Raw genomic sequence first — 17,281 nt, forward strand, 5'->3', positions numbered from 1 at the left:
GGACATGTATGTCCCTATATTTCACTTTTTCGCCAAAACTACACATCGCACGTGAATGGTGTTTGTATGTGGTAGTAGCCCCAAGTTCCATTCGTGCATAGGGGTGGTTGCGTCTCGATAGCTATAAGAGTGCGGGAGATATGATTGTGAAAGTGGTTGAAAGTGGCTTTATATTTCGTATGTTTTGTTCGAATTTGTTCGAATTAAATTCGAACATAAAATTCGAATATTGGTTCGATTATAGAACGATTGTAAACGTTCCAGAAACGTTGAAAATAGTTCGTTTGACTAAACGTAAGAATTCTCTAATTAGTCTGGAAACGGGGAACCTAATTCTTGCATTCTGTGAAAACGGGTAAGATTGGCTATAACGTAATTATGTTAATATTCACTATCGTTACTTTTTGCCCAGCGAAGCGAGTCCTTGCAGCTAGATTCTAGATTACTTAGAAAAACAGTCTTTTATATATGTAAAAAAACTATATTACATACAAATAAAAACTAAGCGAAGCGGGTCCTTGCAGCTAGTATTATTATAAAAATTTACAATAATAACTTGTATTATGTTTTATTTAAAAAAAAACAAAAATTACGTGTTTAGTTATAAGTTTGATCTAAGTTCATTTTTTAAACACAATTCGAAGCTAATACTTATGAAACCATGTCAATAATTGTTGTGCAACTTGTTCAAGTTGCATATAGATTCAAAGCATTTTTGTTGTTGCTGTTGTTGTTGTTGTTGTTGTTGTATGCAGTTTTCAGCAAACTTTAATAAATTTTTCTATTTGTGAAAATTGCTACGTAATTCAAAGGTAATTTTTAATATGTATATTACACAGCATTATTAATTAATTAATATGATTTTGGAAATTGAAGATCGTATTAATTAACTTTAAAAAATGAAAAATAATTATATCATTTGATTTCATGATATTTTGTATATCTTAAAAATAATTAATTTTGTCCCGAGATATCCAAAAATCCCTGGAAACAGTTCAATTTTATCCCGGAATCCTGGGAAAAGCGAAAGACCTGGACATGAGAAAACCTACTCACCACCAAGTTTTCACTATTTAGTGTCAGATAAATTTATCCCCATTGAATAAATCTTTTCGTTTTCTACAATTACTNATATCCAAAAATCCCTGGAAACAGTTCAATTTTATCCCGGAATCCTGGGAAAAGCGAAAGACCTGGACATGAGAAACCCTACTCACCACCAAGTTTTCACTATTTAGTGTCAGATAAATTTATCCCCATTGAATAAATCTTTTCGTTTTCTACAATTACTAAATAAATTAACGAAACAATTAAACAATTCACATTTAACATTTCTTGCATTAATTAACTCATTGCATACTACTAGATATTTAGGCTTTCACACTCATTGTTTGTATGCAGAATTGTCTATTTAAATAATAAACATCAACAAGTATTTTACTACACGATATTTATTTATGAATAGCATTAAAGGGTATTTTACGTATTTTACTGTCATATTCAAAATTATAGTATATAATTCAGTTGATGAGAGTGTGACTTCAGTGCTATGAATTTCATTAAAATAATTTATAATAAATATCGTTTTTGTTTTTATATTTGTCTATATTTAATTGAGATATTTTAATATAAATTAGATTTCGACTTTCAAAAATTCCCGAATGGCATGCATTAAAATTATTTTTATTCATATTAATACAAAGTATTATAATATAGTTTTTCATACAGGCATTATCTTCGTTTACAGTTTTCGGTTTAAAAAAAGGCCAAAGCTAGAAATATAGAAAATCACGAGTTGAAAGCAAAAGTTTGGCTTAGACATAACTCCAGATAAAAGTAAATCTTTCGAAAATTCACAAGTTTTACATCAATTTATGAAGGTGATAGAATTTTAAATTATATTGATGAGTTTATAAAATATGAAACTCTGATCAACCATGTTATTCTACAAACAATTTTTGAAGTTTTGCTTTATAAATTTTATCAGGTTCATTCTATAACTATTGTAGTAAAAACCTGTCAATATCCTTTGAATTTAAGTATAATTAGAGCTGTAATTTTTGTTACAATCAACAAAACTTTAATGTTATATTATTTTAAATTGCTGTGTTTTAAAATTTATTATTATTGCAAATTAGCGCAACTTAATTTTCTAATATAGAGATGATTATTGATTTCGAGGCATTAATGCTTCACGACGAAAATCTCTGTTTAACACACTGTTCAGGGAGCTTAGATTTGTAGCAGAACATTCTAAAGAGTTCGGTAAAACTGATTTTTATAATGAGTCTATTTTTTAAAAAAATTTGGCAATATTCGACAATTATTTGCATTGTTTATATGTATCATATGAGAAACAAAATTTTAGGGAGTAGGCGCGAAGTGATAGCGTTTACTAGGTACTATATAAATCATTTCTAAAATATGAATAATTTAAAGTCGACAAAACTGAAAAGGGAAAGTTCAGCAAAATTCATTTTTATGAAAAATATATTATTTAAAAAAAATTAACAGTTAAACATAAGAATTCGCCAATTATTTTGTAGGGTTTAAATCTATCATGTGAAAAACAAACTATTAAGGAATTATAATCAGAGGTTCGTTTTCTAGGAGTTTAATCTTCTTTAAACTCTTTCTTAATTATATTTAAATAAATACTCGGTAATATGAATTTAAATGTATAGAAATTAATTAAAATATATTTAAAACTAATCTCATTGTACGTACTTTAATATATAACTAATACAGATACTGTTACAATTTTATAGTGTTTTCAGTTAACTTAATTAAATAAGTTTTTTTTTTTTTTAAATAAATTACCTTATTGTTGTAAACTTTATTCTTAAAGTTTGTTGATATATTATAATTTACATTGAGGTGAGATGAGTTTATAATTAGAGTTTAATTTTTTAAATTTAATATTTTTAATTAGAGTTTATCACTTAAATAAATATTATTTCAAAGAAATTATGGTTTAGTATGAGCCATATAGTAATTCAAACTTTAATGATTTGGTTTGATTACACAGTAGGCCTATAGATTTGATTTGAAGAAAGATACTTTTTCAATATTATTATTACTACTGTACAATTTGAGTTAAATTCTTATACTTTGTAATTTTTTACTTTCATTTCATTTTAGTAAGTAAATTTTTTTATTTTAAAAAAACACAAGTTTCATATCAATTCAATTACAATATAAATTTTAAAAATTATATTTTTACAGATTTTACATTAACAATGTGATAAAATGGATGAAACAATTGAATATAAAAAATAAAAAGATAAGACAACATTTGGTATATTAATGTACATTCTACATCGTCAGTAAAAAATATATGTATCGTTATTAAATATAATATAATACCAATCTAAGTTTTATTTATATAAAATTACAGAATGCGATTCTGATAGATTTTGAAGCATTTTAAGTTATTGAAGGTTGGCCATAAAAACATTACACAATCCTATAAAAGCAGTAATAGGCATTTATATATTTTTATTTAAAGATAGATAAATAGGGGAAAAAATCTTTTTAAAACTGGAACTAAAATTATTTAGACATCAAACTTTTTTTCGTGTCTAAGATTACATAATACAGTATTCAGTATTTTAAAAAATTGTTATTCCCATAAATATTTTAAAAAACATTGTTTTCTTTACGATATTTAATAAATAAGTAACAAATATAATCTAAATAATTATTATATTGAACAATTCCCCTATTTTACTTTGTCTTAATGTTAAAATATTATTTTAAATTGTCATGTATTAAATTACTTTGGTATTAGAACAAATTGTATAAATTATTATTGCAAATTAATTAATTAATTAGAAAGAATATATTAAACTTTGCGTTATTTTTAAAATATTCAGTTGTCATTTTTTTAATTTATTCGACAAATTTTTATTTTAAAAAATTATTTCTGATCTGAAAAATTAATTTAATTTCAGATTTTTTCAGAAAAGTTAATTTTCTGATCAAGATTTCTCTCGAATTTACTTAAAATTTGTGATCAGTATTGGCTCACGATTTTCCCAGAAAAAATAATTAAAGTCAAAAGTGATTATTTAGTGTTATTAAACATCCTATAAATATTTTAAAATAGTTTGATTTGTTTATTTGTCTTCGCTGGTAACACTAATCGTTGTTTAAATTTTTAGTCACTTTTCAACAATATCCCATGAGTCAGTGCGCGACGTGTTTTACTTGGAGTTCAAACGTAAAACGTTTACTTCTGCAAAAACAAAAGTCCAGCAACGAGTTGCTTAACTTTTCCGGCAACATTTAAAACTGGATGTGTGACGTCGTCCGTTACGATATTTTATTATTAAAAATATTTATATTTTTAATTATTATAAAATTGCAAAAGCGTAATTTTGAGTGTAGTGATGCATTTTATTTAAAAAATTGTAAATGTTAATAACGAGGAAAATTCATTAAGTCTGACCCTACTGAATATATACATGTGACAATTTGAAAAGCACCACTTCACTAAAGGGTCTGCATTACTTACAGATACCACGTCAGAATTCTGACACTTTTGTTGCTCAACGTGAGCGTACGAGTTTTTGTTGCCTCGAGAGCGGTCGGATTCGAGAGTAAGGTCGTCCAACGGATTGCGCACAGGAAAGAAGTTGCACTTTACTACTAATTTAGCAACATCAATACCCGTTTATTGATTAACATAAAGGCTTACATATATATATACATATTCAGAATAACATAATTATACTCTATAGGTTTATTAGTCTATCTTAGCGGATCTCCAATGCGAGAAAGAGAGTTTGTAAGTGATCACAAGTTGTTAAATACTTGGAGTTATAGGCTCCTCGAGAAGATTACTATACTTGCAGGTTGATTTGTCCTGTAGGAGAATGGTATTGCAACTTGTCCAGTAGGATTAGCTACGCTTAGTATAATGGTGGTATGGTCACCTGGCCAGTCGGATCTGGTCCCTGGCGGAAATCGGGGGGCGAGGAGTTAATAGACAATGTATCGAAATCTGGAGTGAAAACTTGATGACAGACAGACTCTCAATGACAGAAGAACCTTCTTGTTGTCATTGATCTTTCTTTTTTTATTTGGGGGTCCTTCCCTTCTGAGTTCTATATTTATTTTTAGTAATATTGGTTGGTTAAACCAATAAGGATTTTTGATGTTTGATGCTATGTTTCCGATACAGTCAAAAGTGACTCATTCAGAAGATGTGTCATTTCTGGTCAAGGAAACAAGTCCGTGGGGAAAAAATAACTTCCTGCTAATCTGCTAATCGTAGTTGAAAAAAACAATTTTGTGTGCAGAAATGATTTAACTTATTCTATTCTGTTTCATTCGAAAAAAATTTTGAATAAAACTCTTTTTGTCACATACGGGCTCACATATACATGACTCATATTATCTCTCCATCTCCGCAACCTTTAGCCACTAAAATTTGATAGCTTCAATCCCCCTAATAAAGAAACCTCCATGCAAAATACAGAAACAAACTAACATCCATACATACAACAAAAACCCGAATTTTTTTTTTTTTTTTTNAATTCGACCGTTAAGTTCATTATGTCAGATAGAACACACGACATTTTATCTCTTCGTACACTAGACGTGCAACCACCAAAATTTAACAGCATAAATTCACCAAACACAGAAACCTTCGTGGTAAATTGCAAAAACTCTCGATAAAAACACTGGAGTTATTTTAAGCTTCAAATCTAATGAACAAAATGCTACACAAACACGCACACACACTTTAGGCCGTACGTACGAAAAACAAACCGAAATGTTTTTGCATTCTCGTTGTTTCAATATGGTCTGAGTCGAACAATGTTTATAAGAATAATTCGTTTTATTCTTTTTAATATTGTCGATTGTTGTTCAATTAAAATTTGTTTAATCGAATTCTGTATAAAATAATCTTTTTGTAAGATAATGTTTCGTCTTAAAGTAATAATATCTTTAAAAATAATAATGAAAACTTTCAAACNAGACACCTTCGTGGAAAATTTCAAAAACTCTCGATAAAAACACTAGAGTTATTTTAAGCTTCAAATCTAATAAACAAAATGCTACACAAACACGCACACACACCGTACGTACGAAAAACAAACCGAAATGTTTTTGCATTTCTCGTTGTTTCAATATGGTCTGAGTCGAACAATGTTTATAAGAAAAATTCGTTTTATTCTATTTAATATTGTCGATTGTTGTTCAATTAAAATTTGTTTAATCGAATTCTTTATAAAATCATCTTTTTGTAAGATAATGTTTCGTCTTAAAGTAATAATATCTTTAAAAATAATAATAAAAACTTTCAAACATTTACTTACTTCCAGACACAGATGAAGCTTTTCCACAAGATAATATAGTGGAATCATTTTCCAGTTGTTTCCTGTTTCTTCATTTCTTCACTATTGTATAAATCAACACAAGAAAAATAACAACTAAACTTAAAAGGATTTGAAAAGTTGATAGAAACATGATTAAGATAAGTTTTGTTCGGCACTTTCCAAAGTGGTACGTAATAATTCTCTATCTACGTGTATATTACTATTAAAACATATACATCGACAAATGCCAATAAAAAACAGAATTTTAAAACATGTAACCTGTAATCTACCAATCACAAAAGTTAAATATCACACTACAGCAACAGAGAGTGCTACTGTTATTTTTATCGCTTTTAAAGATTTATTCGAGGATTTTAAGTATCTAGATTACAGTTTTATTTAGTTAACTCTTTCAGTGCCCAACAGTGGCATTGAAGCGTTAGTTAAGTGCATGAAAGATTTTATTCTTTCTTGTGAAATGTTTCTTTTTCTTAGTGGACGGCCATGGCTTGCGAGTGTTAAAGTGCCAGCTTGGTGTTCGAGCTGTTGCTTTAATAGGCGATTTTCTACGTCCATTTGGACGAAGGAATCTTTCAGATGATTAAAGAGGGCAGATGCGTTCCCTAAGTCGTACCATATTATTGATAATATTTTTATTTACTTGTGCCAAATTTGTAAGGAAACTGCGAGAAGAGACATAGTAGCTTGAAAATGTTCTTGCAAGAATAAATAAGTTTCGAAAAAGCAAGAATTAGACATTATTCTGTTTAAAGTTTAAAGAAAGGGTTTCAATTACAGTGATTTACATAGTTAATTGATTTATACGTTAGTGTGTAAAAATAGAATATTTTAATTAAAGATAAATTTATTTATGATATTTTTTAGTTAAAATCTTTTAATGTAAAAACATCAATATATGAACTGAAATTTGGATGAGGGAATATCTTAATCTCAAGGGACTGAAATGTATGTTAAAACTTTTTATATCTTACATAATACTTCTGTTTTTAATATTATTATTATGTTATGTCTGTATGTTACTTTTAACTTGTAACAGTATATTGTTAATAGCTTTAGCAATCTAAACTGATTGTCCTTAAAAATACAAAATAAACCAGCTAATGTTTTCAGTCATCTTCAATGGCCATCTGGCTGTTCTGTAGGATCAAATATTTTTAAAGGTTACAATAGAATTGGAATATTGAACATATATGTAACAAATTTAAAACCCAATAAAAACATATGAATTAAGTAGGATTTAAAAGCATTTGATTCTGTTAAAGGTGGCTGAAAATATTATCTGGTTGAGACAGAGCATTAGTTAAGCCTCTTCTATGTGGCTTACAAAATTGTGTTCATTCTTGAAATTTGATCAATTGATTTTGATTAGAGTTTGCTATTTTCGATTATGCTGAGAAATCCAAAAATGCAATAAAAAGAAGGGGTGGTCATGACATCAATTTTGAGATACAGTAGAGGTTAAAGAGAAAACGTTTATGTTGCCTCATGCAATTGAGCATATACCTAACAGAATTTAAGGATGGAAAAAATAAGAAAACAGCATTGCATGCACCTGATGAAAAATGGGCATAAAAATGAACAAAACATAAGAACAAAGCAGTTGACACTGAGCAAATGTCACTTGTCCATGCCAAGTGTAAGGATTGCCTCTTTGTGACTGATAAGTGTATTGCCTTCTCATGTAGCCAGCAATTGTTTTTTTTATATTTTTTTTATTGCATGCATGTACACACATGTGCGCATGCCATTACATATACTTTCAAACAAGTGTCAGTGCTTGGGTTAGATGGAACAAAGATAATATATAGTATTAATACTGATTAAAAAAGTTTTAATTATAAAAACACAGCTCTTTGTCTCAATTTTATCATTCTATGACAAAGTCATACAGTGACCTAATATATTTAAATATTGTTAAAATATATAAATAAAATTTACTGAAGTTACAAAATTGTCTTCATGTTCTGTTGTTACAAATACCAGTGACTTCCAAAAGCAATTTTCAGTTACAGAGACGACCTTTTATTTTAGGCTGCGCTTCCGCAATAAAATGCAAAATGGATAAAAACCTCCTCTGGCAATTATGCCAATACTATAATTCACAATAAAGTTCATGAAAATCAAATCTTGGCAGATGGTATTTACATTAAAATATATAAATAAAATTTACTGAAACTACAAAATTGTCTTCTTCGGAGGACATNTATACGACATTGAAAAAATATCTTATTATTTGACAGAAAATGTAGAGAAATATGCTAATATGTAGGCCTACACACGATATATATGTATGTTTAATTAACAAACGTGACAAATAAAAATGATGTGTATAAAACGTTTTTATTAATGAGTATCAATAAAATGTTTATTACGCAACGTATTTCTTTAAAAAGAATATTAACACGAACCGATTAATACAGAAAGTAATATACATAAATAAATGCAGAGTAACCAGAGAACTAAGGAAAGGCAAAGATATCTTATAACACAAAATAGGAAAATGAATTATTATAAAAATGGAATGGAGCATTGTCTTAGCAAATTGCATCAAAAGAGCCTCTGCAGGTTTAAGCATAATAATTATCACATTCCCTTACTCACAAGTAAGTATTAAAAGAATATAAATAAATAAACAATAAAAATTTTTAAGTATATTTATAGTAGAAAAATAATCGAATATTTAATGTAAAAAAAATATATTAGAAAAAAATCAATTTAATTTCAGTAGTTTAAATTATTATATAAATTATTGATGAAAACTGTAAAGTTTTGAAAGATTTTTCCTCAACGAATTTGGGCTATTTGATGCTTATTNCGCCAAATATTATTTCCTAATTGTAAAATTTATTAGTTGTATTATAAATGTAATAAAAATGGTGGCCAAATTGCTGGTAATAAACTATTCGTCAATTTTTACACAATTCTTCAGTTATTTTAAGCTTAAGTAACACGTTTATCGCGTACAAAATTAAGAAACTGGTACAGCTAACAAAATAAATTGATTTGCTCTTTAAAACCACGATTATAAGAAACAATCTCAAAAAGTATAAATATAAGAAATGGGCTAATTGACAGAATGCAGCCATATTGCGCTAAGACTGTGCCAATTATTCAGAATCCCGCAGAATGAAGGTTTCAAGTTTAACACGAAAGACTGACAAACGACACAAAGTTATTGTTCAGATAACGTTAAAGATTCTGTGGTAACATTAGAAAAAAAAAGAAAATGTACGATGACTGCTGTGATTCTAGTAGATGCTATTATGGCTACGATTTCAATAACCAAACAAGATTACAAAGAAAAAAACTCTTTTAAATATTTGGAAGAGAAATTACACTAAAAACAATTACCACGGTTTTTTACAAACATTGAATTAATAGGAAGATCGTCTGGTGTAATATTAAGTAAAATTGACAATATTAATTAAAGTAGTCATAAAAAAGATAAACGAGAAGTACCGGCACCCGAAAGCTGTAATTTGAACTGTCAAAATCCAACGCTTATTCCTGTATTTATGTATTATTTAAAATAATTTTGTATTAAAATACTTATATATTAAACGAAGTAAATGAGCATGACACAACCGACAAAAATGCGTTTTGTCATTGTAAGAATCTGATGCTAATAGATTAAAAGGAATAGCAAAACGTCACTTCACGTAATAGACGATCGACCAATAAGATGTTAATATTTAAACATTGGGCTTATAATTATATAAATTCTCGATATTTGAAATGAAACCTTTAAAGGGACCACAAAAGAGGTGGTCGGTTGTACAAAGAACAGTTGAAGATACACAGACATTTTATAGATTTTCCGCTAGGTTAATGTTGCGAAAATCCTTCTCGTTGTAAATCTACTCGAAATTGCAGAATTTGTAGTTGCCAAAACGATCCAATTAATTTATTCAAACTTTAAGACTTCTGTACCGCTTATCGCGGACACTAAATATTTTAAATTTTGTCCAAATCTGAATGTCGATTTTGGAGATATTAATCATTAAATTTGGCATTTTAACATTGAAACGTGCGGCTGAGCTTTAATATAGAGCGCTGTAGCGCAGTCAAATCACTTCTTTCGTGTTAAATTAATGATATTTTAAAAATTAAAAAAACAAAAAGTATTCAATTATTGGCTTACCTCCAGATACAAACAAATTCTCTCCATATTTGTTCGAAGTCGAATCATTTTCTTGTTGTTTCCTTCCTTTTCTCTTTTTCTTTTGTATTAAATATGTCACAAAATGAAAAATAATAACTAAACTTAACAGAATTTGGAACAAACTCAACAGACACATGGTAAATATTTTTCTTGATATGCAGTTTTCGATGCGGTACTGTATGTTATAATGAAATATCTATGCGTAAGACAACAAGCGTTTAATAATGCCAATCACAATCAGTTTTTTTCACGTAATTAACAGTCTGCCTATTATTGAAGACTAACTTTGCACTACAACGAGACTTAACTTCTCTCATTTCTTCTCTCAAGGTTAGATAATCCAATTAATGTTTTATATTAGTTACAGCACATTTTCATTTAAAACGGAGTAGTAATTTGAGTACATTATGATAGTAGTTATATAATAAGTAAATAATACTTTAATTTATTTTATGGTTGAGTTATTAAAGTTAAAGACGTTACCTGTACCGAAGACGACAACTGCGTCATAACCGAACCGGTTCTGTTATTCAGCAGTGGTATTTTACTTCCATTTTTTTTTTTACTTTTAGAATAATTTTTTTATTTAAAATTTTTTCTCGCTTTACAAATTTCCTGTTTAAAATGTTCATTTAGAAAAATGAAAATGAAAATTTTACCGAATACAAAAATTTTTCTACAATTTAATTGTATAGTGTAGAACCTTTCCTTTTGTCAAGGCGGAAGTTTCACGTATAATCAATTTAATATGAAAACTTTTATATCGCAATTTTATATAAATGTTTATGTAAACTGAGTTGTCCATTTATAATGGTCCCGACAAATATTTAATAAAATACATGTGCAACGAGTAAATTTATAAGAAAGAAGGTTATTTATTGTCGAGTGACTCTTTTAAATGTTATGAAAATTAATCAATTTCATCTTCTTAGCAGGCAATGGTCGCAAAGGTAGCAGCGAAATGAACTGAATTAAATTCCTATAGTTTTTATATTGATTATAATTGTTTACGTTACAATAAAACAAATATAAGAATGTTTAGGATCAAGTATGTGACATCGTCAGTAAATGATGTAATAATAACGTCATAAAACATAAAATACATCCAAATTTGAGGATTTATGTCAGCCTGTGCAATAATGAGAAATGCAGCTATAAATGGGGATACGGTCCTGGGAATGAAACAATTGAACTCAGGCATACAAGGATTGGAGATTTGTACGCCTCATTAACAGCTTGCCCATGTAAAGGATTTCTTGTATCTATTAAATATGGAATTAGGTGCTTTTTTTATAAAAGTTCTTCCGAAAAATATTTTTTTCTCATATTCAATTGACAGAATCCATCCCTCGTGTTTTATTCTCAGTAAACAACCTTTGGGGACGATATTCTTTAATGAAATCCCTGAAAAACCCACAATAAAATATTACAATAGATTTTCGTACTTAGAAAACTTTCAATTCACTTCGTAAAATTTCATGGTGTTTTTTTCCAGGTACTGTACTGTACATCATACTTTTTGCTGATAACAACAGATACACGCTGTTCATCTTTCTATCATTAACATTTTTGTAGAATATAGCAAAGGTTATTTTAATATTTAGAAAAAGAAATAAAAATTATACAAGAAAAAAGTACAGAGGAATTACTATTCTAAATACAATAGGCCTGTATATGATATTTAGTAAAATAATAAAGAATAAGTTGGTAATGGAAGAACAGTCAGATTTTAGGAAAGGAAGGTCGTGTATTGGTAATACATTCACACTAAAACAAATAAGTGTTTACCAAAGAGACATGAATTTGAAAACCATTTGTCCTTTGTAAATAAGTATTATAAATATAACCATAAATCTGTATGTAGGTTGTTTAGTTTCGTTCTTTCTCCACAGATGGTGCCACTTCATAATTTTTTTCCATTATTGTTATCATTATTAATATCAACTTTCATACTCTTATATTATTTATTAATGTTATTAATGATTATGCTGTCTTAAGTCCAATTGTTGCTCAGCTGACGCTACTTTTTCCATTCTATGTTTATTTAACAGCTTAGTACAATGAAACTTCGCTTAACGAGCACTTTGAATAACATGTGTTTCGCGTAATGAGCAAATTTAATTTTTTAGAAATGACTCGATTAACGATCGAAGTTTCGCATAACGAGTGACAAGGAGAGGAAAGTCCTGGATTGTGTGCATTAGGGTTTCTCAAACTTCATTCCGGGATCCCGGTTGTTTTTTTAACCCATGAGATATCCCGGATAATTCTTCTCATCCCGAGAAATCCTGCAAATTTCATGAAAATTCACTTTTTTATTATTTTCTGTTAAAGTTGAGAAAATTTTGCAACTAGAAAGTATTGTTAACACATAAACGTTCAGAATACATTTGTATTTATTAATTTTAAACCTATATATTCATTTTTTAAATTTTTGTTTGTTTCAGCATGTCACAAATAGTCAATAATTAAAATGTGGCTTATTTATGACAAGACTCTGAAAATTCTTTACTTGTCATTAAAGCCTTTAATATCTGGAATAATTGCGCTTACGCTGTTATAATTTTTAACCATACCAAATAGCTATACCATTTTTAACCATACCATAGTAATTTGGGCAGAAATACAAACGAATATAAAGTCTACAAGTATGAAGTTTTTTTTTATAAAGCAGATTATTAAAGACACGAACTGACGAATTATTGGGCTATATGCTTAATGTTTCTATTAAAGCAGCCGAGGTAGACAAATTAAAAACACTAGAGAGCAAAACAAGTACTACACTCTCGAAAATTAACTAGAAATTTTTCAGGCTACAGGCGAAAAAACACATAACACGTGTTTAATGCATTTAAGAAAAGTCAGAATTTTACTCACATCAATTGAATCGAAAAGGGCATTCTCGGTAGCATGACTTTTTATTACTAAAATAAGAATCTAATTGAGTGATAGGAGTATTGACCATCTTTGCTTGTTAAAAATCTATATATATATATATATATATATGANAAGGAAAGCATGTGTTCAAATAAAACAGGTAATTTCGACCAACTTGTTTTTGTTTTATAACGTTTTTACAGATTGCAATGTCAATTTGTCTTTTAACAAATAAAAATCATAATAGCCTAAGTTAGAAAAGCGTGCATACTTGTATATTTTTCGAAATATTACCATCTAATTTCTCCTTCACTATCCAAGTAAAATTAACATCATATTCGATAGTTCAGTAATTGATATAGGGCAATTTTTAAAAAAATGGAATCAGTGACGTTTCTGAGTAGGCAGTGGAAAAAAATCAGAGGCATTTCTCTAGATAGAGAACGTTCTCTAATACTATTGTACAGCGCGAGTAGCAGCCAATCATCCATATTAGATATAACGAAATCGAAGCGAAAGACGATACACTGGTCGAAAGACAATTACCCGCTCGTCTCTGACAAACGACAGAAGCGAAGAGAGAAAATGCTGTCCGGAATCGCGTTTAGAGAGACCCGATCATTTTTCGAGACATAAACAAATGATTAGCCAATCAGCGACCAGCTTGTGAGAGACGACAGACGAGAGACGATGAACAGAATACGGCCCAAGTTTTATCGTGAAAAATTGATTATAGTTAGCTTTAGTTCTAACTATTGTCGCTAGACAGGGATAGTGTTAAAAGTCGTCCTGTGTGTCAGAATTTCAAACGAATAAATCCGTAATCGCCGTGAAACGCGTAAGTGGTAAAAATACTGTTTGATTTCCTGACTCTGTCCATTGTTAGTTTCGTTAAGGGTTGTTCAGTAGCTCACTTTTCTTACAGTGACATATTTATATGTATATAGGGCCTACATGACTCATATTATCTCTCCATCTCCGCAACCTTTAGCCACTAAAATTTGATAGCTTCAATCCCCCTAATAAAGAAACCTCCATGCAAAATACAGAAACAAACTAACATCCATACATACAACAAAAACCCGTTTTTTTTTTTTTTTTTGCATTTTTCGACGTTTCAAGTCCCATTGAGTCCAAAAAATGTAAAAAGTTTGGAAGGATTATTTTTTGACTGATCGCCATACTATTTCTGTGTTAAATATAACTACCCTATGTATAACATAAGATTTTCAAATTGTATACCTGATACATATCACTTAAAGAAGAACTCATAAACTTATTTCGTTACGCGTAGATTGTAGTCGCTCTAGTATAACGGTTATTTGTAAAATAGAACAAAACAAAAAACTCTTATGAGTAAATCTAAAATGAGTCAATCGTATGCTTTCTGATTAACATTGCTTTAAAACAAGTCATTAAACAATTACTATTTTAAGATGATTGTTTTATTACTTTCGTCAAATACATAAAATATCATTAGCGTTTTACACATGTTCCACTACAGTTAAGCAGAATAACACCAGAACAACGAAAATCACACCATTCGTCCTTTTCGCAATCTGAATCACGTTTACAGCTCGAAGGACTATAAAATTCGAATTTTTCTACATTATAAATATGTAGTGGTTACAAAAATAAATAAATACTGTAAATAAATGAAAGTAAACTTATGATTTGTAGATACTTCGTTTCTTCCGTTCTGTAAGCAAAAAATAAATATGACAATTTAATCTTTTCCTTTTTCTTTGTATAGATATTATTAATAACGGAAAATTCTTACCGAAAGGAGAGGGGTAACAGATTTCAGTTGTAGCAAGTAGGAAAAAGATAAAGTAAACCGATATCGCCATCTGAAATTAAAGTAAAATTATTTAATTAAAATCAAGCATTAAAAATAATACAATACATACATATATATGATGACCTAAAATTCAGTTATCTGAAAACTAGTTTCGGAATTCTTACGAGTGGGTACTTCCTTTCAAATGTTTAAACTTTTACTCCTTTTATTTATTTGTTATACAACATTGAAAAAATATCTTATTATTTGACAGAAAATGTAGAGAAATATGCTAATATGTGGGCCTACACAAGATATATATGTATGTTTAATTAACAAACGTGACAAATAAATATGATGTGTATAAAACGTTTTATTAATGAGTATCAATACAATATTTAATACAATATAATACATATATAATCCGTTATTTTATATATAATATAAAATAACGGGGTTATAACTTGTTCTCCCATTGCTCTAAATACTTGTGAGATTGTCTGGAATATGTTAACACGTCCTATTGTTAGCCTAAATATTTGTGTAAAATTTTTGGATATCTTAATTTCTGTTGCTGTTATCTCAAATAATTGTGGGAATTGTTCAGTTGTCGTATTTAAATCACGAAAATGAAATTTTTTTCTCGTTTTACACTTATCACAATAATAACTAATTTTAAAAAATCAAGGAATTAATAACAATTATTTTGTTTTTATGAATTACTCTAATACTTATAAACACTTAAATGAGTTATACAAATTTTATTTAAAAGCTATTCGAAAGCGCTATCGTAACTATCGTTATCAGTGTTAGTTCCGTTCAGAGATCAAAAGTTATGTTACTATTGTATTCTAAGAACTATTTTTCTATTGTTAATTTCTTTCGTCGCATATTAAAAAAATTGCACGTTTCTTTTCGTTATTCACGTTTAATACATATACTTACAGGTATGTGTATGTATAATAAAGTTGTAATATATTTAATAAGAAATCTGTTGTTGTTTATTCATATAGTTTCTGTATATTAGGTTCATATGCTGTATATGTTATGGACAAAGTGATTAATACGGGCATTATGAATAATGCCAAACAAAATTGGGCATTGTAATAAATTTCAGTAATTTATCAAATTTACCGATCATTATGAATACTGCTACCACCTAGTCGGGCAAAGTGATAATAATACGTTGGGGAGTGATCATCCAACATACGTTAGCCAATCAGAACTTACATCTTACTTGCTCACACGTATTGCATTTAGTACCGAACTTTAAATTTAAATTTATGTGACCAGTAGTTAATCTTTCTTCTTTGACAAAAGTAACGATCACGAAGGAATCATTAAGTGATATGAATAATCGCTTCAACAACCGATTAAACGAATTAAAAACCAAAAGGGCTGAAGAAGTAGCATATGATCTTTTAGATATGTTTACAATTTTTGGTGACCCAAGTATTCTACGAAGCGATAATGGCAGAGAATTCGCCAATAATATCATCAAACAAATGTGTAATATGCAGTCCGAGTTAAAAATGATGCATGGAAAGCCCAGGCACACACAAAGTCAGGATTCAGTAGAAAGATGTAATCAAGACATAGAAAATACGCTTAGTTCTTGGTTGGAGATTAACAATACTAACAAATGGTCGGAAGGATTACGTTTTGTACTACTGATGAAAAATCGAGCGCACCATACTGGTATAAACTGCAGCCCCTATGAAGCCATGTTTGGAGCAAAGTTAAAAGTTGGACTAAAGAATTTTATACCCAACGAATCGTTGTTCAATGTTAATACGGAAGAGGATCTACAGAGACATTTTAAAACTATCAACGAAGTAAGTCAAAGTTGCTCAAACTCTGAAAGTCCGGGTACTGTCCAAAAACCATTATGAAATATCTGATAATGCCGCCCTTACATAGCAATATAACTGATGAAGTTCAAAAATATACATCGTCTTCACGTGAAAAAATCTAAACCAGGATGTTATTAGTATTACAGAATTGGTGAATAAAGAAGAAACAATCCAAACAAATGATCCAAAAAAAGAAGAAAATATAAGAAATGTGTCTAAAACAAGTGCTTTGTTTAATCTTAAAAAGCAAGCAGAAAAAATG

At 28.9% G+C, this 17,281-nt stretch overlaps 2 protein-coding genes across 2 annotated transcripts in view; one reads left to right on the plus strand and one right to left on the minus strand.

Annotated features, from left to right (window-relative positions):
* LOC111614914 (cytochrome P450 4C1-like) overlaps positions 1 to 11,067 on the minus strand; it is a 52,146-nt gene extending 41,079 nt beyond the window's left edge. The window contains exon 1 of the mRNA XM_023356284.1: positions 10,489 to 11,067. Coding sequence (XP_023212052.1) covers positions 10,489 to 10,645 — 157 coding nt within the window. The 5' untranslated portion in view covers positions 10,646 to 11,067. The remainder of the gene's footprint in view (positions 1 to 10,488) is intronic.
* A 5,448-nt stretch (positions 11,068 to 16,515) lies between these two features.
* On the plus strand, positions 16,516 to 17,058 carry LOC111614916 (KRAB-A domain-containing protein 2-like). The gene has a single exon (XM_023356290.1). The coding sequence runs from the start codon at positions 16,516 to 16,518 to the stop codon at positions 17,056 to 17,058; it is 543 nt and encodes a 180-aa protein (XP_023212058.1).
* The last annotated feature ends 223 nt before the right edge of the window (positions 17,059 to 17,281 follow it).

Source organism: Centruroides sculpturatus, unplaced genomic scaffold, assembly GCF_000671375.1.
Source record: "Centruroides sculpturatus isolate CEXI.00-Female unplaced genomic scaffold, Cexi_2.0 scaffold1986, whole genome shotgun sequence".
Classification (NCBI taxonomy): domain Eukaryota; kingdom Metazoa; phylum Arthropoda; class Arachnida; order Scorpiones; family Buthidae; genus Centruroides; species Centruroides sculpturatus.

Excerpts from the sequence above, each read along its gene's own strand:
- LOC111614916 (XM_023356290.1), top strand. The coding sequence starts at position 16,516 with ATGAATAATCGCTTCAACAACCGATTAAACGAATTAAAAACCAAAAGG.